Source organism: Manacus vitellinus, unplaced genomic scaffold, assembly GCF_001715985.3.
Source record: "Manacus vitellinus isolate BGI_N305 unplaced genomic scaffold, ASM171598v3 scaffold_5_pilon, whole genome shotgun sequence".
Lineage (NCBI taxonomy): Eukaryota > Metazoa > Chordata > Aves > Passeriformes > Pipridae > Manacus > Manacus vitellinus.
The window spans coordinates 38,141,427-38,165,183 of record NW_021940682.1 but is presented as its reverse complement, the minus strand read 5'-3'; the positions used below and the strand labels follow the sequence as shown (position 1 = coordinate 38,165,183).

Sequence of the window (23,757 nt, the reverse complement as noted above, 5' to 3'; positions counted from 1 at the left end):
AAACTTGCTGCCTAATCACTTCATTGAAATCTTAACTCTTACAGGCTGTCAAATATTCCCAAACCAAAGTCATGGACAATGTCAAACTGGTCCTCTGTCACATTTTAGTTTTCTATCTTTTTCAAAAAACAGCATTGAATATGGTACTTGAAAAGAAGACAAACCTCAATTTTAAGTAGTGGTCTAATATTTTTGTTTGTTTTGCTTTCTTTTTTTTGACTGTCACTGCATCCTAACCTAGCATTTGCAGAGAAGCATGCTGGCAGCAAGACTTTCTTCCTTAGCAGAGTTTAGAACTCCTCAGGCTTTATTATTACATGCACAATGTAGACTGATTTGCATTTACTATCACTAAGTTACGCCTGGCACTTTAGCACTCTGCTATTCAGTATCAAGAGATCTTCCCAAAATTCAGTAAAGGAAGCTTCAGATTTAATATATAGTACTTTCAGCAAAAAGTCAGTCTTAAAAACATTCCTTTGATTACTGAGTCCAAGACCTTCCTATGTTTAGAACTCAATATTCTTCCTTATTCTGATGGCTTGAGTAGCTTGCAGAGAAAAAACTTTTATTACCTTATTCTTGTTTCTGAATTCTTGTGTTTATGGAGCAACACAAGCACAAGAATGACCTTCGGAATGAGACTACACACTAGCTTTGATGGGGGGGTAGTGTGTGTTTCTTTGTTTGCATCTTATGTATTTGAATGTAAATTGGTATTAAAAATAGAGAATGGAATATTTGGAAGAAAATTAAGTCCTGATGGTTAAACAGTAAGAACTGTAAGAACAGTAAGAAATCAAGTGTCTGTGGTTTTGGGAATGATCACTGATACAGGAGAACATGACTAGAACCCTAGAGATGTAACGATGGAGACTCTATTTAAAAGGACTTGACAGCTTTATTTGCAAAATAGGTGCCGACACACTTTGCTTAGAGACCATGATGGTTCCAAGTATACATGAAAGCTCATTTTTAAGCATGTAGGAAACTTTGTGCCTTTTAGATTTTGCCAACAGGTTCAGATGGCTGTGAACATAGAACTGTGACCCAGGTTAGATACAAGTATATTCAAAACGCCATGGATAATCATAATTACCATGTTAGGCACCCAAACTGCAGTCAGGAAAAACAGTGCTGGTGCGACAGTAATTTCTCATCTACTGTATGAGAAGTTAAAAGACTAGTACAATGCTTAAAGCTGAAATTCAACCCTATGAAGAGGAACTAGTGCAAGATTCACATTCCACTAAAGTACTGCTAAAGCCTCCTGCTTCCAAGCAGGCAATAAACAGACCAATACATAAAGAATCAGTGGTGCTAACAGTCGTCCTAAGAGGAATCCCCTTGGGAAAAAAGCTGTGGGAAATTCTCTTAGGAAAGATTTCACTCCCAGGGTTTGGGTCTAGATACTAACTGTAAGTAGTATTCTCATAGATACTTTTTCTGGATTTAAGTGTAGGAACACACCATTTCCTTAAGAAGCTGCCTTGAAAGGTGAAGTTTTGAGAACAGGTATAAAAAGACAGGAGGGTGAGAGGACAGAATAAAAATACAACGTGATTTTCAGTGTCTCCAACACCAAAACAAATCTATATTACAGATCACTTTGTAGCAATTTACAAAAGGTACATTACATATATTATATATACATATAGAATAGTATTATTTCAATCGCTAAGTTCTTCCTCATCACTGAAATAAGTACTTTTCTTAATCCGTGGACGTTTTGAATCATCTGAAATTGAAGATTCCCCTGCAGTCTGTGTCCATCGCTGTTGTTCTTCCTCAATTTTGGCTTGCTACAATGAAAGAAGGAAAAGTATTAGCTAGGACTAAGAACAACTAAGATGCATTACAAATAATAATGCTAATTATTCATATGCATTGAATCATTAAATAAGTTAGAGAATTGCAAGGGTTTATCTCCATTTCCAGTAAACTGTGCGATAAATGCACTAGGAAACATTCCTGAAAGTATTTCTCACACACAAGCAGTCTTCTACACCATTGCAGGCCACATGGACTATCCTGTATTTTCAAAAAGTGGAATTTTGCCCATGGCAAAAAAACTATAGAGCAGCTAAGATCTGAAGCAAAGAATGCCTCACATTTTAAACTGACATTATTGAATCAACTTTATTCCACTAACAAGTCTTCTAACAGTTGTCTTTTGCAATCATTCATTCACATAATGAATGCCTTTGGGGATTATTATTGAAGGTTATTCAGCTAAAGATTTAAATAGAAGCTTCCTATTTTTACCAGATAAAATTTTTGGATGGTGAGAGATATGGGAATGTTTCTTGGCTTCATAGGTTTTATTTTCAATTGTGGAGTTTTTGGGGAAAGGGGGAATAATTGTGCATATTTGAATTATTTTTTTGGACTATATAATGTAAAAATTCTGCGCTCATTACAGTGAGATTCAGAACAAAGTTGTGCTAATAACTCTTGAGGGTCTTTTTGGGGACAGGCACACAGCGGACAGGGAGCAAAGAAATTTGAATAACAGGTCAGGCTTGCTCTGTGTAGTGAAGCAGAAGTGTGTAAACAAGTAATAAAGGCAGTAATACAGATGTCAGACAATCTATCTACATAACAAAATATGCACTCAGTATGTTTTGAGAGCTGAGTCTACTAGAGATTGCGATGGACTGTACTAGGCAAAGGAAGTACCCCAGAAATACATGTTTGTTCAAGGATAGTCCAGTGAGGGTAGAGGATGTGTCCAGTCATTCGTACATAACTGTGTTTCCCCATCTGCTCAGTTAACAAAGTAAAGAGGGATTTGTAAACAAAAATCTAGCAGGGCACTGCAGCAGAGATGACAAAAAACTAAGCAGCAAAGGAGCTTGAAGGAAATAAAAAGCTGCAACACATAATACAAAATAAATACACATAAACCAGCAATAATGAAAGTGCAAAAACCCCAAACAAAATCCCACTGAACATGACTGCAATGTGAAGATGTAACTACAGTTACCAACTGCTGCTGCCAAACAAGAGCCCCCAAGTGCTACAGAGCGGACAGACCTATGCATGTATCTCAGAGCTTTTGAAGAGCATCTGAAGAAGGAAGTAGACTTGCATTTAAAAAATAATGATAAATACGCAATGCTTCAATTTTGTACCTGAAAAGCTATGGCTTGGCTGAGGCTATCCAGAGCAGGGTCTTCTCCTTCCTCTTCGCTTTCTCCTTCCTCCTCACTTTATTGTGCAGAGAGAAAAACAATAAAAGTTCTTTAATTTAAGTGTTTAGTATGAAAAAACTTCCTAAAAGAAGTAGGAACATGTAAGTAAATATACATACATTTCTTCTGGCTCAACTATTTTCTTTTTCTTCTTCTTTTCTTTTTTCTTCGGTGGCTCCCGCTCTCCTAGCATATTCTTAGGACAAGCATAACTTAAGTGTCCTGCTTCCTTGGAGAAAAAGAAATATTGCTTAACACAAACCATTACAAACAACTATATGTTAAAACATATCATGAGGGAAGTTAATGTAAGACAGTTCATGGAGAAAAAAATGGAAGCAATTAGTAAGATAAATGGAATGCTGAATTAGCACACAGAAGACAAACTCCCCTCTATAAACTTGCCATGGAAATTAAGAGATTGGTGGTGATATGCACGTTTAACTGCATACTAAGAACAAGCCATGAACACAAAAGATTTCTTTGGCTGCTGCAATAGCTGAATATACTACATACGGTTTATATTCAAGATAGAAATCTCAGAATTAACAAGTTAAGACACAGAAGTGAGACAACATTTTTGCTGTTATGAATATAAATCAAGTTTGTATTGGACATTAAATACCATCTGAATCTCAATGTCCTACATCATTACATTCAGGAAAAGTCAGAAATTGCATGTTAAGCATCTGTAACACGCACGTATTTTTCCCCCACCCCCAGAATCTCGAATAAAAGACAGAAGGGGTACTATCATTCCTGAAAATGATACAACGTGCTATGCAAGTTGATAATATCAACCAAAAAAAAATTTAACAGCAAAGGCAGGATTAGCAATGGCCAAACTGAAGACACCAGCTAAGATTCTGTGCTCGTTTTGGCTGGGATAGTTGATGTTCTTCACAGTAGCTGGTATGGGGCTAGCTATAGTTTTGGATTTGTCCTGGAAACAGTGTTGATTACACGGGAATGTTTTAGCTATTGCTGAGCAGAGTTTACACAGAGTCAAGGCCCCTTCTGCCACTCATCCCCCTCACCACTGGGTGGGCTGGGGGTGCACAGAACCAGGACGACTGACCTAAAATGACCCAAGGCATACTTCTAGACCAGATGATGTCATGCTCAGCCATAACACTAGTGGGAAGTTTGGCAGGGGTGCTGTTGCTCAAGGATTGCCTAGGCATTGATTGGTTGGTGGTGATCAACTGTTTTCATTTGCATCACTTGCCTTTCTTGGGTTTTATTTCTCTTTGTTATTTTCATTTTCATTACCATTTACTACTATTACCACTATTTTATATTATTTCAGTTATTAAGCTGTTCTTATCCCACAACTTTTCTCCATTTCTCTACATTTTTGGTTTTACTCACCCCACATTCGTAACACTTAGACTTATCAAAGTAGTTACGCCTGCGAATGAATTCTGCTGCTCTTCCATTATCAATGGCAATACTTGCTTTTATTACTCTTCCAAACAACTGAAGAAAATTGGAAAGAAAAGGTAAATGTTTTGGGACTGCAAACCCAACCCTCCTGCCATAATGACTTTCCACAATTTACCTGTTTGTTATTAAGTGCCCGAGAACAGTTTTGTGCAGATTCTTTATCCAAAAACAAAATAAAGGCAACTCCTTTGCTCTTTCTGGTGTCTTTGTCTTTCATAATAGTAACTCTGGAAACATATAAGTGCATTATTGATACACTAAAATGACTTCAGAGACATTTTTTCCTTAAAGATCTCAGCAGGATCTTAGCTTTGTTATATAGCAAAAAGGTTAAAGTATATCTAACAATAAAAATGCTCAATAAAGAGAAATTCAAAGGAACAGCTAACCTGGCCATGTGATTACAGGTAGAGTGGAGATGATTTTAAAAAAGAATGTGGGGTATTTCTGGGGACAGTGTCACTCTTAATTCCCTTGGATGACCTGAACAGAGAACACGCTCTTTAGATCTGCAGGCAACCTAACTGGAGGGAACTACACATGCTGGAGGTGAAAGAAAAATTCAGGAGTAATCTAATCACTGCTATTATTGCTGAAAAACACAGTGCATTGAACTGCATCCAAACTGAGAAATCTATGTTTGTGTAGAACTAATCAGCTAAACAGGTTCACAGTAGGAAATGCTAAGTATGTGTAGTATTGTTCTACAAATATCTCCAGCTGAAATCCAAGGATTATGGATACATGTGTTATTTCACATGACATATGAAGTTAGATCTTCAGTCTAACATTGATATCAACAGCTTCAATAGCACATTGAGAAATTCAAGAAGGATCTAGACGCAGTAAAAAAGAAAAAGAACAAATTACAAGATAGGGCAGGGGGGTGGGAACCTACACAACTTCAACTCTTATTGATTTCAAATGCATCCTTATATCTAATTTTAGGTAAAATACTAAGCAGTCACAATAACAAGTCCGTCTAGAATCACAAGTAGAGAACTGTACATTGCAATTGTGAGAACTGTGACATCTGATTGACATAAGTAAAAGCTCTCACTTCTACACTTATCCATTGTGCCCCACACATGTTCAAGGGAAGGAGAACAATACTTACTAGAAGAATACTACTTCAACTATTTCAGAGAAAAGACTGATGGTATGTAATGACATTCTACTTGCTCTTAGGAAATAGTTAGCAAAACCTGTCCCTAGCACAAATATTCTTGTATTATGTATGTAACTGCAAGAACTTCCAGTTGTTAAATTAAATTTATACTTTATTAAAATGAACAGAACTTCAATACAGTTCCACATTCATGCTTTAATTATAAAAAGCTCAAGACTTTCAGGTGAAGGAAAGACATCAAATATTTAAAATGAGAGGTACAAAAATAGAAGGCCATATCAGGTCACTTACTTGACAACTTTCCCATACTTTGAAAATATCTGAAATATAAAACAAAATAAAAAGATTTAGCAAGAGACAACTGCATTTCATTAGTAATAAATTTATCACAACAAACTGATATATATCAGTATTGATTTTACAGTCAAAATCGTTATCAGTAAATTAAATCAAAACAATGCAGCTCTTAAAACTTACCCTGTACAGATCATTGTTTGTCAAAGCAAAGGGTAAATTGGACACATACACTGTGCTTTTGCTTGGTGCCAACCCACCACTCATTTTTCTGGTAACAGGAGAAAGAGAGAAGAGTTAAACTGTATTCAACAGAGAAATCAATTAAAAAAACAGTTGTAAGACTTTCAGTTGTATTTCAAACCCAGCCCAGACAGCCATGATGAAGTTGCAGAAAAGCATAGCTCTTATTTCCCTTTATCTCCCTTACATCATTTTACATGGAAATTAGTGTTTGCCTTCATGGGCTACAGAAGACATACATTCCTTCCTCCTCTCTTGGATCCAAACATATTTTTCTTGTATGTGAGCCATATGTGTGTGAAATTATTGACCTTTGTTGAAGTACATGCATGATCTGATTCTTTATACAAGTATCAGTTCAGCTGCATTCAACATAAAACACAATCAGTTAAGTGAAAAAAAGCTTCCCTAAAGCAGAGCCCTAATTATTGGAGAGAGAAAGAGAGATAAATTTTAAAGTCAATGTAGTAAGATGCTAGAGCAGCATGCATTTCCTCTTGTAGCTATTGCTCAGGTTTCTACACTCCTCTAGAACTCCAAGTGTATTCCAGAGCTGACCATAAGACAGCATTCTCCCCTAGAAGCACTTCCCTTCCTCCTCCTAATTAAGCAGATCTATCCCGGCAAGAAACAGGACAATTTCAAAGCCATTTTCACTGCCAATCTTTTCTATGGTCTTGAAACTAAGTACGTCTGGAAACAATGAATCAACTAAAAAATACTGTTATAGCCACATACATATCTTCTAACACTGGGTGAAGAGTAACTGAACTAACTAGAGAAAGAACAGCCAATGTTTTTCTTCCCATTTGGACATTTCCCAAAATTTTAAGTGATGTAAAGTCTGTGTAAAACATTCTCTTTGATCCATTCTGTAGCCATGGCTCAGACCAAGAGCTAAGTGAGTAAAATTTAAGATCAAAACACAGCCCTTTTGAAAGAGCACATCAAATAGTACAGCAAATCCACTACCTACACAGTCCAATTGCTACCTCCTTGTCCACTTTCCTACAGCCTTATTACTGCTTCTTGGCACTTCTAGCCAATTTCTAACTGAGGATTAAGCCATTTCTTCAGCAAGACCAACTCATTTTTAAAATGCAGACAAAAGCTGATCAAGGGATAAAAAAACCTGAAGTATTAAAAGCAACATCTGCCATAGCACATAGTTTCTTATGGGACTTTTTGGGTAGCTAGTCTGAAGAGATTGCTTGGCCAAGTGCCAACAAAGTTAACTAACATCATATTATAATCTGGCTGATGTTTTCAGGCATTTCATGATTCAGCCATCTGAAGATGTGATATTCCCAACAGGCACTGATTATCCAAGTGTTTTGCTTCTTTTTCCTGACATGCTTATTGTATCACAATTCATTTGAGTGGCAGTTTCCAAGTGATTGAATTTTGAGGTTCTCTGTGTTCAGAGGTAGTTTTTTTGGCATGAGCAAAAACAGAAGCATAAAGGTTAAGCAAATGAAAACAGAATAAATTGTCAATAAAGGCCATACATTGCATCTGGTGTTATGCAGGCTGGATTCATTATCCCAAATTCCTTTTGCTTGGCATTAGTATCCTTGACAAGCCTAACCAAACTGACTTGGCAACATTCCACATGAATAGATGGCCTGAAGTGGAGTTATCCAGATGTACAGTGGATAGAAGGACTTGGTAAGATTGACCTTAATGCTGCACTATAGTACATCGCCAGTGCTAATATATTGCAACAGTGGAGGAGAAAACAGCAGAGGTGAACCTCAAGTGTCTGAAGACAGCAATTTCACTCTGCCTAAACGACAAGAGAAGCTGGAGCACCCTGTAACAGGAGATCAAGCAGCCCTCATTGTAACGGGCAGGTGCTGAGGACAATGGCATCGCTGGAGAGCTGTCAGCTTGCACATTCCACAGCACCACAGTGCAAACCTCCAAAGAGGAGGTGATACATCATGCAGAGATTACTACGGGCCCAATACCTCAGTTGTTAGGAAATTATTAATGAAGGCAGCCTACAGAACCACCATTTTCAGCTGCACACTACTTTTTCCAGAAGCAAGCTGGAAGAGTTGCACCTTGGAGTGCTGGCTGCCAGACAGCTGAGGTTGAACTTTGTTTCTAGTCCCCTGAACAAATTTAAGTGTAACAGTTTTGCTGCTCCAACTGCCCAAATATTTTTAGCAATTTGTATTGTTTGGGACTGTTGTGCAAGGATTTCTTATTTTTAATGTCTGACTCACTGGACAGGCACAACTTTAATACAAGACAGAGTACTATAACTGTAGGGCTATCATCATTTACTATCTGATGATTTTTAGTGGGAGGAGTAAAAAAATGCCAGTTCCAGCTTTAAGGCAGATCTCTAGATGAGACATGTCCTCTGGAGGCTCACCATTACAAGGCTGAGAGGCCTTCTATTTCAGGAAGTTTCTGACTTCATAGAACTGTCCAATAAAAATTTAACACTTTCATCACATTCTTTCTCCTTGATCACTAGTCACTCTGCTCAGCTGGCAAAAAAAAAAGTAAATATCCCCTTTCCTCAAGAAAAAAAAACCCAAACAAAGCAACCAAAAAACAACATTTGAGCTTTCTATTTGCTGCAGGAGACTCACCTTAGAGTCATGTACAGCCTGACTTCTATATCCTGCTAGAGCTCTCCAACAAATCAAAACATTTCTGTTTTATCCTGGCTGCTTTTATGGGGTTTCCCTGATCTTCAAGGTATTACCTGATTACTTAACTTTAAAGCATCAGCTGAAAGCGAGTACATTATCCCCATGGGACTGAGCAAAATTCCCCTTAATGTAACAGCCTCTGTGTAATATTAATGTCACCTTCATAATTTTTACATATTAACTTTGAGGATAGAGTTGTCTCTCATTACAATGACTTCTTGAATTCAATCTTTTTTGACTTTTCTAACAACTTGAACTAAAAGAAGCCATTCTTTGACAAGAACCATCTGTCAGTAATGATAAAGTCTCCTGAAAAAATAGATCAGGTACATGAATATGTTTTGTTTGAATCCAATATGCTTAATGCAGCATCTGTCACTAGTGCTGGGGACATCACAAGAAAAGACAAAGATTAATTTCAGTAATTGGCTTTTCTACTCTGTCCCAGAACACATAAGGACACCAGCAAAACTGTTCAGATGCCTCTGAAGCACCAAGTGGAGTCTAAATTTACTCATACTTCCATGACTTAACATCAGTGTTTCCACTTAAGCACAAATTTGTGTGTTTAAGTGCAGAGCAGTAAGGTCAGATTTATAATTTAATCAATTAAAGTAGCATAAATGATTTGTGAACAAGTTTCTCAAGGATTGCTCACTCAGGCCAACTAATTTGAGCTCTTCTATCTTAATCCTTAAAACACAGTATTTTATTCCTGATTTAATAGCATCAACAGAGTTTAGACCCAAATCAACAAACCATTAGTTTCAGAGGAGCTTGGCTCAGGCTTATAATCAAATGTCTGTGGTTAATGAGGAAACCAAACTCATGTTCTCCTTGGTTCCTGTCAAGGGTACAACCACTTGCTGCAATTCTGTCCTACAGAAGGGGCATGGAATAAGCTGTCAAAGCATAATCTGTTTTATCTCACAGTCACCGAAATAGTACAAAGCAAATATTAAACAGGATCAGAGTTTGGTAAACAACGTTAATGCTATCAGCAAAGAAAGAAAGTCTGCCCAAGCCAAAGAGGAACGTAAAAAGGATCCGTTTGAATTGAACCACTCTTACGCACTAATCTAGCTACAAAAACTTAGGGACATTAAGTAAGTGAGCACCAGACCACCAGCAGGGACTACCTTAAGTGCTTTCTTAACAGTCTTTTTAAAGCGATTTCCGGCATAGCCAAGATGGGAGAAGAGCTGTTTGGTTCTGGTCTCGCCCAGAACCTCACCCAGGAGGGGCAGATCTGGGTAGCTTAGTTGGTGACGGCCCTTCCTCCTCAAACCCCAGCCGAGAGACCTGAGTCCGTTTCAGAGCTCGGTACGGCAAACGTCCATTAAGGCAACAGAGCCACAGACTGCTCAGGAACCTCCACACGCTGTACTAAAGCTTTTGGCCGTAGCATCACCCCGCGGTTCCCTTACCACAGCACGGTCCCGACCAGCTGCTTATTTCGTCCCTTCCTACGCCGCAAAAGCCCGAAGAGAGGGAGCTGTAAACAAGCGCTCCCACACGCACAGTGTCCCCGTCCCGGAGGGCTCAGCCCGCGAGGGAGCCCATCCTGCGACGCGGCACCGGAGGACGCGCAGGTCCCTGCGGGATCGGTCCGGACTCTCGGCTCGCCGCCTGCTCGCTGCTTCCCGCTCCCTCCGCCCCGATCCCGTCGCGCTTCCGCTGACGCCGCGCCCGCGCGGCGCGCGCCATGGCGGCGGCCCGGGAGGGCGGGGTTCCGCTGACGCGCCGGCAGCGCCGGAAGCGGCGGCGGAGGTGTGGTGCTGTCCGGGAGGTGCGGGGGCCGTCCGGGAGGTGCGAAGCTGTTCGGGTTTCGGGGCCGTCTGGACGTGCGGGGCCATCCCAGGGCCGCCGCGCGCGGGAGCTGGACGCGGGTGAGCGGCGGGCGCGGAGCGGGGCCGGCTGTGTCCGCCGGCGCCGCGGCGGCAGGGTACTGCGCGCTGCCGCAGCCGATGGCGCGGCCCCGCCGGTGCGCGCTCTGTCCTTGCGGGGTGCCCCGGGGCCGCCTGCCCCTTTTCAAGGGTAGATTGTAAATTCTTTGACTGGGGTATCTGGGACTTCAGGGGAACCAAAACTGTCAGAAATACACAAAAAGACGTGGAAACTCACGCAATCAGTGCAAGCAGTGAGGACGGTTTGTTGCAGTGATTTGCCCTGGGTGAAATACGCAGGATTGGTTGGTACTTTCAGGAGTAATTGTTGAGAGCATTGCAGTTTTGACCTGTTATGACAGCAGTATGGAGAGCTGACATATTTTATTGTCCAAGTGTGCCGCAAGACAAAGCCGCGGAGGAGGCGGAGGTCCATGCGCTTGTTTGCATTGACGGTGCCCGCGCAGCAGCCTCTCGCAGCCTGGTGGAATATTCTTTTCGTGGCATTGGCACTGGTGAAGGACAGGTTGGTATCTGCAGGTGGTCAGGCAAAGAGAAGCGCTAATACATCATTCATTGTATTAATATAACCCCCAACGCATTGCCTCCATTTGTCTTGCTCTCAGGGATGTATTGGAACGATGTAGTAAGAAAACCGAATTGATGGGATTGTAAATTCTCATTGGAATGCTGCTGCTCTGAATAATTTTATTCAGCTTATGCATGTCTGGCTATTTTTTCTTTTGAGATGCAAGTTAATTTGACTTTGGAAGAAAGCTGCTTTCCTCAGGTTATTTGGTATCTAGGTGAATATGTCTAGACTTGTTGCAATCATACTTCTTTTTGCTTTTGAAAATCTTACAGCCTAATATTTGTAATTAGGGAGAGATGGACTGTCTTTGAATCTCTGTTCTTTCTTAATGCCCCCCTCACATTATTTTATTTCCTGATATGTTGGGTTTTTCCCTCTACTCTTACGCTTCTGCTTTTTCATCCTACGAGTAGGACTGTGTCTATTCAGTGTTTTCTGCCTGTCCCAGATATGAGGGGAGGTTGAGAAAGTTGGGGTTTTTTTCCCTCTCAAACTCAGTTTTATCCATCTTATCAATTGTCTAGGTAAGAGATGCTAGGATATCTTCGAAGCATTATCGAATATGGAGTCTAATTGTTGGAAGAAAAAGCAGTGTTTTCTCTCTGTCTTTATGTCCTCACTGCTGGAATCATTGCAAAGTTAATAGTGATATTTCTAATAAGTTACATCTGTCCCAGATCTTACTTTCACAAAAGCATCTGAGCTTTTTTTGGAGAGCTTTCCAAAGCAGAGGAGAGACAGAACTGGCCCACATTTGTCAATCTGCTGTTTGTCAAAGTAGTATTATGAACCCGGATATATCCCTTAGCATGGGAGACACTGCAGCTGCCTGTCTCTGCATTTACAGCACAGCATTGGTTTTATGCTTTGTTCACATATGGCAAGATATAGCCATCTGGATTAGAGAGCTGTATGTTTTGGAAACAAAAATGTAGATTCTACAGAACTCTTCTCCTACTCGTTCACCTTACTAGCATTTTGAGCAATGTACTTGATGGTTGATTCTGTCTGATTAACTCCTTCATTTAATTCCTCTAAATGAGAATGAGATTTTCTTTTCCACTTCCATAGTTGCTTGTTTTCTGGTGTATATTTTTTTATGTCCATCTACTGACTTTTGTGATAGTGTATCTCTACCTTCTTTCCAGCTTGTGTTTTGCTTTGTCAAAATACTGATGATAATTCTTGCTAGTTTCAGTGAGGTCCAACAGTGATAAAAAAGGGAGTGTTTTTATCAGCCTGGCTGCTTGATAATATAATGGAGCTTGTACATGAGTGGTGGTGGTGGTGCCTGCTGCCAGTGATGTGTGTTGGGATGTTGGAGGTCGTTTGACTGACAGAGTAGCATGATGTGTAAGTTTACACTCATCTTCAGTGGCACTTATCTGAAATGTGTTGCTTTTTGAATGGTGTGTTCAGTTAACAGTTCCATAACTTCTGCAGGCATCAGGGCAGGGACACTACTGTATTTATCAAAATGGAAAAAAAAAAAAAGCCCACTTGAAAACCTTATTTGAATCCAGCTTCTGGTATTTGCTGTTGGTCTAAAAAACTGAGGCTTACTGTCAAGTACCTATATCTCTGCACATGTGAGAGATGGGTGAGCTGTGGACAAGCAGGGGTGGGAGTGGGTGCTGTTGGGTGGCTCAGGTGCTCCCCAGCTGTGGGCAGGTCTGGCAGAAGGAATGATCCACCCTGGGGCAAGGGTTGGGCATGAGGGGCCAGCAGTGAAGTGTATTGAGGAAGACCACGTGATGCTTCATGTCTTGCTTCATCCAGTTCTCTCCCTCCTGGTACTTAAAAACACAGGGGTATTCAGGTACTGGGCACAAAGAAAAGAGGACTGTGGGGACAGTGTCAGAGCAAATGAAACACCCTCTCTGTAATGTGGGAAGGAGGGCATGAAGTTGGTCAAAGAACTGTTCATGTACATGTAACCCCTGGTGGGAATTTTTAAGGCTTTAGCAAAAGTCCCTGGAGTAGAGAATAAAGAAAAGTTGAGACAGTTACTATGAAAGTTTCAGGACAGTACTTCTGATGATACACCTGACCATCCAATACAGCAATATGAAAAGTGGTTTCAGAATTAGTAACTCTTCTGTCCCTTAGAGGGCAGGGCCAGTGGATCCTCTAGCTTTTGCCCTTACTAAAACCAGGATCAGCTGGTTGGCTTAGTCAGCTTTTGATTTGTAATCTGTGGCTACATCAGACTAGTCCTGTGTCTTGGTTATCAAACAAACTTAAGGTCAAGTCTCTTATAAAATAGAACAATATTTTAAGAAGATACTCTGGTTCATTTGAACCAGTGGTAGGGTAAAAATCTCTGAACATGAATGCATCTTACAGTTGAGGAAAGAGCTACTTTGTCGGGATTTACAGTGTATTTTTAAAGGAAAGCCTTTGTTAAATCGTAACCTCTCATCACGTGCAACTGAGTTTTATTTTTCTTTACTTAATGATGTGGAAAGACAGTTAAATAAATATTCATTAAGTGAATATGTTAAATATTTTTCTGAGTGCTTTTAAGAAAACAGTTACAGTAGTTTCCTAAAGCTTTTGCTAATGAATGGAAGAAAAGCTGGGAGTTGAGATAGTGAGTAAAAGATGACAAAAGGGAAAGAAAATTCTGGAATTTATTAGGAAGGTGTTTTTTCTGTAATAATTTGTCACAGGAAGTTTTTTGATACTGTTTATTTAGCTGAGTAATTCATATTCTTTCTTAATTGAGTGTGGTAAGTAACTGCTGATTCAGACAGATCACGGGGGACAGGTGGGTAAAACATTTAGATTTTAGCTGTCTGGTTTACTTAAAAGAAAAAATGTACTTATGATGAATATATATGCATTTTTTGCTAATTTCAGTTTCTTTTTTTGTAGGAAAGTGAATGGATCTTCAGGAGCAGAGTTGCTAAAACTGACGGAAAAGTGAGTATGTGAGTGTTCGTTGTTTGATGCAATGGTACATATCTTAGTACTACCTCTGTTTACAGTTATTAATCCCTTTGTCATGTTGATTCTTAACATCTGTATTAATCAATATTTCTGTATAGCCTCATAAGTCTATTTCCAATAAAATGTTTTTACTTTGTGCAAGTAGGTAATATTATGTATTTCTTCTTCTGAATATGACCTGCTGTTACTTTTCCTTAATGACTGTTTTCAATAGCAGAGCTACCATTGTGAGGGGAAGCTTTGAAAAATATAATTCTAGCAGTTGTTTGAACTCCTCAAGTCTGTACTGCCCAACATAGCATGACTAGAATCTCTTAGGGTGATGGTTTATTGCTACCTGCCTTTAATTACTAATTTTGACTTTGAAAGTCACGCTTCTTTGGAAAGAGGAATTTTTGTGTTCTGCTGGCTTCCAATTTAAAACAGGAAGTATTTGCATATGAAGAATGTGTTTTATTCATGTAATCAAAGTGCAGAACTTTTTAGTAAATGAATGATGTGCTGTGTTTTAACTGCTTGATAGTTGAGTTAATGAAATAATTAAAAGTTATTATATTATATTAAAAATTAGAAATGATTTAATAAATAGTTTAAATATTTTTAGAGGTCCAGTATTTTTAGCAGAGCAGTATCAAAATTGCTATATGTGTATGCATTTATATGTACAGCTAGTATTTGCAATATGCATATATTTCAATAGAGCTGTTTATAGTATCTGTAAGTCCTGTAATTTTGCTGATTATGCTACACTGATTTCCAGTTGTTCAGTTGTTCTTGCACATACTGTGAGTTATTTTTGCTTAAAGTACATTAATTACTTTCTATAGTAGTTTCTAGTATAACTAGAAGTACTTATTTTAAAGGGCTGACAATAGGAAGTATATGTACAGAGGTTGTGCATAATGCATTATATTGAGAGAGGTCCGTGAACCTTTATTTCTATGCTCACTATCCTTTTGTCTATTCATAACTAATTGGTTTTCACTAACTGTATTTTTATTGTCTTTAGTGGCATATCGAAGAGATGAAATGTGGTCTGAAGGGCGATATGACTATGAAAGAGTTCCAAGAGAACGTCTCCCTCCAAGGATTCACGGTGATGTAAGTGTATAGTAAGTTTCTATAGCATTATAGTGTTACACTTTATACAATGGCTTGTACCATAAGGGCTGGATTTATGTTCCTAATATACTCCAAGTTCTTTTCTTTTCTCAGTCTTTGAAGCCAACAAGCTAGCAAATGCATTTGCATAGAAGTCATAGGATGCCTACAAAATTAAGTCTTGGGTACTTTTTTTCTTATTTTCAAGTCTATTGGAACTGTTTCAGAATATTTGTATTTTGATAAATTGAATTTTTTTGGTGTAATTCTTTGCGTTATTAAACATAGGGTTTTAATAACTTCTAAAGAACAAAAGGCCATACTGTGTTATATTTTTCCAGTCTTTTCTTTCTATGTTAATAGTATGGATGATAACTCTCAGGCACATAGTGTGACTCTTGGGGATGATCCTGTGCAGGGCTAAGAGTTGGACTTGATGATCCTTGTGGATCCCTTCCAACTCAGCCTATTCTGTGATCTGTGATTCTTTTAAGTAATTTGAGGTCATAACTACTTTCAAAATTGTTCTTGTCACTGATACAGTTTTTTATTATGATGCTTAAAGTATTGGAGGAAATGTTTATAACAAATGTTAAAAATACATCTTTACTAAAGAAATTGTGCTTTGAAGTCTTGTAAGGGAAATGCTTTTCAAGAAGTGTCAATGGAAATCTACTTTGTAGGCGTGGAGTCTTTCGTGGTATGTTACATATGTATGTTGTGCTTGTAAAAGCAAACACAGAAGCTGTGCTTGCTCTGCTGTAGAATAACTTCAGAATGCTTTCAGAACATTTCTGTGCCAAAGAGTTGGGTAATTTTTTTTCTTTGTCTGAAGTCTCTAACAAAGATATAAAACAGGCTGTAGCTTTGTCTTTTGAGGCATTACACCATAAATAGAACTTTAAGAATACTGTTTGATATTTATATTTTGCATCCTGTGCAATGTGCTTTAGGCAAAATAAAATTTCAGATACCAGTGCCTGTTATCTGACTTTCCTTTTAATTATCTTAAATGGTGAAATAACAGCATAGCTGAGTTAGCATACCTTCTGGGTCCCATTTGTTACATTTTCAGCTCATCATTTTGGAAGCATACCAATGTCAGTAACTTGGTAACCAGTTATAAAGGCTTCTCTATTGAGTAATGTATTAGACTTTGGCTGCTCTGTGACATTTTTAACTCTCTTTACAGGGAACAACAAAATTTCTGTGTTTTCAGCAACCTGGAAATCAGATTCATTTGGACAGGGTATTTAGCTACCTCCTCCTCCAAAATACTTATCAACAGTAGGACAGGAGGAAAGGCAGAATGTATTTTCACAGATTTTTTTTTTAATAGTTTGACTTGACTAACATGTTGCTGATTTAATTTTACCATTGCATCAATGACATTTCTAAATCCTTGTAGTCTTTCAGGCTGTTCAGAGAACAAATCATGACATAGGCATTATGAAAATTTACTTTAATTTAGTTTAAAAGATGTGATGCATTCAGTTTGATGCAAGAATTAACTTGATACTTCAAAGCTAGCTTTATATTACATGTGTTTGGAACTGGGGATGAAGGGACTAGCAGAATACACTCATCACAATTAATACTGTCCATCTCTACCAAAACAACACCCCAGTAGCTGGGCAAACCAAAATGCGGTGTCTCTCTGCCATACTGAAAGATGAAGTTCCTTCTCATAGAGCTCTGCAGATTCAAGACCATTAGAAGGCAGTTTCTGTCCTTGTAAGCCTGTGCCATTGTATCTGTGTCCATGTGTAGAAGTCTGACTTAATTTTGACTAGGCAAGTGAAATGGCATTAATTTATTCAATCTATGAATGTGCTTAGTGCTTGCTGATAGGTTAGTACATTGGAACTGAGATGTGCCAGTGATACAGAATGAGGTATCTTTTGTTTGAGAGAGCAAGAGCTGTGTCCTAATCTAAACTGGGTGCTAATTATATATTAAGTATAGATTGTAGTAGAAACACATGCTTTCAGATCCTGGTAAAGAACATAAAGTTGCATGCACTTGGCACAGTAACTAGTATCCGTAACTAGATACACCTTGAGCTTTCATGTGACTGTCCTTATGTGTGTCAATATAGTTATGTGATGGGGTCTTCTGGGTGAGGTTAAAGCATACAGCTGTTTTATTTCAGCTGCAGAGCACATCTTTGTAAGACACTAAACTAAAAAAAAGAATTACATGTGGAGTATGTTCAATGAGGTAAGGGTAAATCGAGCATTGTGGCTGTGTATGACTGTGTGTGAAGTATCCACTTTGCATCAGTATGGCTATAGCCTGGCTTGGGATTGCCCTCTAATCCATTTGTTGGGTGGCCTGTGAAATCAGAACTAAGTTGTTTTGCATGACAATATTTAACAGTTTATGAGTGTAATTTTTCTGTATTTTTCTACAAAAACTATTGGTGCATTAGGTTGTGACTTCTGCTTACTATTAAAACAATAGTTTGAATATCTTTTTCCCCCTCCAAATTGCTCATGCTAACTCAACTCTCTGCATATGTAGCTTTTGGTTTAAGGCCCAAAGAAAAAATATTTTGCTAAAGGAAGAAGACTTAAAATACAAAATCTTTCATTCATGTTTTCATTTGCTTTTTATTTGCAGTTGACTTAGGTAAAACTTGGTTCCAGAAAATTGAATGTGTTTTTTTTACAGCTGGACAATTTTTGCTTAATAAACATAGGATTTCTTTCATTGGCAATGGCATATGACTTGTTATTTATTTGAAGGAAATACAGTAAATTAATTTTGTGTTCTTGCAAAAAGCTGTCTGAAACTTGCATTAAAATTAAAAATGAGTGTTAAAACTCTCTGTCACTTGAATCCTCAGATCACCTACTGCATTGTATTGAGTGGGTGCTTATCTATTAACATTATGAAGCAAGGACTGTCTTAATTATAACCTCTGCTGTGTGGGGGATGTTGTGGACATTAAGTAAATTGTTTTCAAATGTGGTCTTTATTTTACAGGCATTACAGGTGTAACTTGCTCTGTTGGTTTCCAAAGTTAATATAAAAGTCTTTGAGAAATACATGTAGCTAATGCTTAAAAAAACCGTGTAGCTGATGGTTAGAAAGTAGCTAATGCTGTTGAAAATTTTCTCTCTATAATTAAACTTGTAATGCTTAAGGATTGAATCTGAGTGGTGTCCAATTAGATTTAATAAGTTATTCCACCATCAGACTGGCATGATTTTTAATATTTGTTGTTTTCCTGTACAATTTCTTCTTTTAAGATTATTTAAGTCCCATATTTAGAAATAATTTTAGTTTTGTTTATTCACTACAGATTTTCGTCTTTTAAAAGCAATGTGATTTTGTTTGTTTTGTGGTTTAGGGGGATTACCATAGAATAGTAAACGTTGTGCCCAAGAAACCACCACTGCTTGAGAGACCTGGGGATGGAAATTACAGTCGGTATGATGATTACAGTCATGCTGAGTACAGAGACTATGAAGAGGGTCGTAGTTTTGCCCATGACCGAAGAAGTGGCCCTCCACACCGAGGTGTACGTAAGGTGATTCTTCTTGCATGTTTATGATATTTATTTTTTCATTAATGCTTGAATACTAAACAATTAACATACTATTTCAGACAGAGCACTGGTGTTACTGCTGTTATCACAAACTGAAATAGAATTAATAGAAAAGAAATCCAGGTTTTGGATGTGAAAGCCCAGAATCTGAACTGGGAAAACAAAAATGGCTAGAAGCCCTCTCTGTAATGCAGTGCAAAGTTACCTGGATGAATGGAAGAATGATTGCAGAATCTTTCTATTTAACAAGTCTTTGCACATGCAAGTTGTTGAATGTTATCTACGTATCCTTCTAGTTCTCACAGTTGTTCACTTAGTTAAACACTGTTGTGATGATGAATGCATTTTTTTTTCCAGTAGCTGCATGTAAGCACAAAATTTATGGTCCCTTGTAAAGGTTATTACTGTTGCCTCCTGCGATCCAGCTGTTTGGAATTCTGTAACTTCAAGCTATTGATGGTAATTTGTATTTCAAAGAGGAAATTTTTTTTAAGTCAAAGCATCTGTATTTTTTTTAGAAACTTTTGTAGTTTTTGTGTTTTGTACAGCATTGCAAAGTTGCTCTCTTTAGTACTGATAGAGAAAGAAAATGGCGTACAGTGAATAAATTAAGAGGATACTTGGTGTGAGAGATTAAAGCTTTTTTTTTTAGCTCATTAAATGCTTTGATTTTGCAGTAAGTAACTAGTTGGCAACTAGCTGTACCTGACATCTGATGTAGAGATACATGTCACACAGTTGTTTTGCATGTCTGTTTTGCAGGATGAATCAGGATACAGATGGGCGAGGGATGATCATCCTACAAGTCGGCAACCTGAATACAGGTACTTTGTAAGACTATAGTAGTGCCATGCATAAGCTGGAAATATTTAGGGTATTTTACTTTGTTATCCAAACAGTTGGTAGAGCAGAGCAGTGCAATGACAGGGAAAGAACATCTGCTGAAGTAAAAGACAATAGTGGACAGTGGTTTTTAGTTGTATTGCTTGAAATAGAAATAAAATGAATGGTATGGCGTGAAAGTCTCTACTTTAGTATGTGTTTAATAAGGATAGGAGGCATAATGATAACATGTTTAGGATGGTAACCTAGGCCTGTAAATAACTTAGTGCGTCTCCCTGGTCAGTCACAGTTTTTAGATGACTTCAGAGAATTCTTTGGTCTGTTATTTGATTCTGTGATTGCAGTATCTTCAGGCCACAATACAGTGGAATGATGTTTGATATGGGATTATTTCAGTTAGCAAATAAAGTGCACAGGTAGCATTACACAAAACTTATGGAAAAGGATGAAACCCACCTTAAATATTCAGACAAGAATTGATTGTTAGTATATCTGAAATATTAACAATCTAATCTAAGAATGTTACCTCATGGCTGTGCTTTTATATGCCACATTCTGCATTTCCACTTCTCAAGATGTCTATTATACCAGGCCTGTATTTGTATATACTGCATCATGGTGTTAGTCATAAATATCATAGAATAACTCCTTTTTACTGCTGTGTATTAAAAACTGTGGTTGTACCATACAAAATTCAACTAAAGTAAACCAGGTTAGCTATAGACACCTGGTCAGTTAGAAAAATTGCTATTAAACCTGCAGCAAGTTAAAAAAACCACTTCGGGGAGGTCAGGAAAAGCTCAGACAGAGCAAACCTGACAAACTTGCTCAAGGCCTTAGTCTTGAATACGAATATGAAGCTGTTAGTAGCAATATCAATACAGGGCTACACAGTTGCAGTAGATACATCTGTTCCTTTGAATGTGATTATTATTTAGATGTAATATAACTGAGTTATTCTATAACCTCACCATGAAAGAAATCCATATACCATAAGGGTCTGTGTGTACTATACTTCTTTCAAAATTGCATTCCTGTGGCTAAAAGAAATAGTAAAGGTTTTTGAAAAGTAGTGGTTAATAGAAACTTATGTAAAAATTCTTCCATTTTTTCCTCTCAATTTAGGAGAATCAGAGTTGTTTAAAGCTGAGGAAGTTAAAAGACTGAGAAGAGTGACTTACTGTCAGGCAGTTTATTGTACACAGAACAAGAGTGGCACCCAGTGGTCAAAAAGATTGTCTTAAATGCATCCTGATTTCTTCCTTTTAAAATGTGAGGATAAAATGTCAGCTCATTTTGTTGGAGTCTTTAAAAGCATGTTGTGTGGTAGGTGATAGTCCCATCTGAGTCTTCATTTTATACTTTAGACTATGTAACTTACACAACTGCAGTAATGATATGGAAGAACTTCATAAAGATCCATGGTTCAATTGAGGGTATGAGAATATATTTGCAATTAAATGAAACCCTGCTGATTTATTGTATAAATATAGTAAATAACCGTGAAAGTAAAATCTTGTGATCAGTCTGCTAAAGACTTGTAATGTTACATATTTGTAATACACTTAATTATGATTTCTTGCATATGGCTCTCTATTGAGCTATGTAGTGGATCTCAACAGAGGAAATCAAAATACAGTACTTGGTATATGTTGTCTCCTGTGGTGAAAACACTAATTACTTTCCATTTGCTCTATAAAACATGATATTAAAAAGTTAGTATATGCAAAAATGCTTTCTCTTTGGGTATGCTGAAAGTTATTTTGGGTAAGTTCTTCTGAAGTACATATAAATATTTCTTTTTCTTCGAGGTAGTAGAAGGAGATTTAAGATTATTCTAAAAAGGATTTTTTTTCTTAAATTACGTGAAACATGGCCAAAACGTAGTACGAAATTAGAAGCTAAAGACACTCAGGGGACTTCTATAGTTAATGGGTTTTCATAGGCAGTGCAGTGACTATAAATTCTAAAAATAATAGCACTTCTATTGACCCAAATAATCAGTTTTATTGAGTATTTTTAAAAACTCATTCTGTAGCTAAAAATGTGCCATAAGAAATTGTTGCAAATATCATGTTAGCATTTCCTTTTAAGCATTCATCATTCAGATTTTCCTGCTTTGGGTTTTGATATAACTGTCGAAAAGTACTTTCTATCTCCTACTATTTCCATTTTTGTTCCCCCTATCTTGATTCGGAGTGCTAAAAAACGTTCCATGAGATTCTCCTGAAGTAAAATGCTGCTTATCTGCAATATCAAAAATCTTTAAATGATGCAGAATTTTGGGGAGTGAAAATATCACCCTGGGATGGGGCAACCCCAGGTGTACGTACAGACTGGGGAATAAGATGCTGGAAAGCAGTGCCATGGAAAGGGACCTGGGGGTCCTGGTCAATGGCAAGTTGAACATGAGTCAGCAGTGCCCTGGCAGCCAGGAGGGCCAACCGTGTCCTGGGGGACATCAGGCAAAGCGTTGCCAGCCAGTCGAGGGAGCGGATTGTCCCGCTCTGCTCTGCGCTGGTGTGGCCTCACCTTAAATATGGTGTGCAGTTTTGGGCACTGCAATATAAGAAAGATATAAAGTTGTTAGAGAGTGTCACAAGTTGGGGAACGAAGATGGTGAAAGGCCTTGGGGGAAGTTGTAGGAGGAGCAGCTGAGGTCACTTGTGTTCAGCCTGGAGAAGAGGAGACTGAGGGGAGATCTCATTGCAGTCTACAACTTCCTTGTGAGGGAAGAGGAGGGGCAGGCACTGATCTCTTCTGTGTGGTGACCAGTGACAGGACCCGAGGGAAGAGCCTGAAATTGTTTCAGGATAGGTTTGGGTTAGGTATTAGGAAAAGGTTCTTCACCCAGAGTGTGGTTGGGTACTGGAACAGGCTCCCCAAAGAAGCAGTCACAGCACCAAGCCTCACAGAGTTCAAAAAATGTTTGGACAATGTGTTCAGGCCCATGGTGTGATTCTTGGGACTGTCCTGTGCAGGGCCACAAATTGGACTTCAATGATCCTTGTGAGTCCCTTCCAACTCAGGATATTCTATGAGTCTGTCGTTTTCTGAAACTTTGCTATGTTGAAGAAACCAGCTGTCAGGTTTTTTGTAGTGTTATTTTTGGTTGCTGTTTTGGTTGCTGTTGTTTCTTTTGTGGTGGCTTTTTTTTGAGCTTCTTGCCTTTTTGCTAAAAATAGGAAGTGCTTGCTTACTTAGCAGTTGCAGAGCTGAGGCTTCAGCTGTGATGTGTCTACTGACCAGCAACATTTATCCGTGAGTGACAAGAGGATTGCTGAGGTTCTACCACTTGGCTTAGCTGTCTTTTTTTTCTTGCCTTCATCCTTCTTATGGAGTTATGCTCCACTTTCCAAGCAGCTTTCATTTACATAGTAGACATTATCATGTCTACCACGGAGTGGAGCATTACAAGTCCTTTTGCTATTCTCTGGATCTCACGGTTCTTGAGAGTTGTTAACCCTGTTTTATACTATGCTTAGTGAACAGCGTCATACTGACTATGACTTCTTTATGGCAATATCGTATTTTATATGTAAAAAATAAAGTAATTCCGAGGATATTTGGGGCATAGATTTCAAAATGAGTTCCTAGCTCTTTTTCTCCTGTTGTCACCTAATGAATTCTTGCTGGATTTCTGAACTCTAGGAACTGATGTGAATTTTGTAACCTTACAGTTTTAGCTTGGTTTGAAGTGGTTCTTGGTTCAAGTGTAGTTGGCATATACAAAGAATCCTACATCAAAGCACAATCTCTTAGTTTAGAGAAAATTTTCTGCACATGTTATGACAGTTTTACTCTCTTGGTCACTGATGCTGGTGACCAAGATGCTGAGAATGGTGAAACTTAGCA

General features: G+C 38.3%; 2 protein-coding genes across 5 annotated transcripts in view; one reads left to right on the top strand and one right to left on the bottom strand.

Annotated features, from left to right (window-relative positions):
• Nucleotides 1-881: 881 nt before the first annotated feature.
• ZCRB1 (zinc finger CCHC-type and RNA binding motif containing 1) lies at nt 882-10,555 on the bottom strand. Its single transcript, XM_008929672.2, has 8 exons — nt 10,403-10,555; nt 6,247-6,334; nt 6,061-6,089; nt 4,756-4,867; nt 4,566-4,673; nt 3,314-3,423; nt 3,135-3,210; nt 882-1,802 (listed from the first exon to the last, which is right to left on the bottom strand). The coding sequence occupies exons 2-8, from the start codon at nt 6,328-6,330 to the stop codon at nt 1,671-1,673; spliced, it is 651 nt and encodes a 216-aa protein (XP_008927920.1). The 5' UTR covers nt 6,331-6,334; nt 10,403-10,555; the 3' UTR covers nt 882-1,670.
• Nucleotides 10,556-11,113: 558 nt separating this feature from the next.
• Nucleotides 11,114-23,757, top strand: part of PPHLN1 (periphilin 1) — a 66,081-nt gene continuing 53,437 nt past the window's right edge. For 2 of the 4 annotated variants that reach the window (XM_029963599.1, XM_029963598.1), the window contains exons 1-5: nt 11,115-11,387; nt 14,331-14,378; nt 15,415-15,506; nt 18,862-19,041; nt 19,822-19,883. In XM_029963599.1, the coding sequence (XP_029819459.1) occupies nt 14,378; nt 15,415-15,506; nt 18,862-19,041; nt 19,822-19,883 (335 nt within the window). In that variant the 5' untranslated portion in view covers nt 11,115-11,387; nt 14,331-14,377. Of the gene's footprint in view, nt 11,388-14,330; nt 14,379-15,414; nt 15,507-18,861; nt 19,042-19,821; nt 19,884-23,757 lie in introns of all 4 variants that reach the window. The other 2 variants (XM_029963601.1, XM_029963602.1) reach the window with 2 other exon arrangements.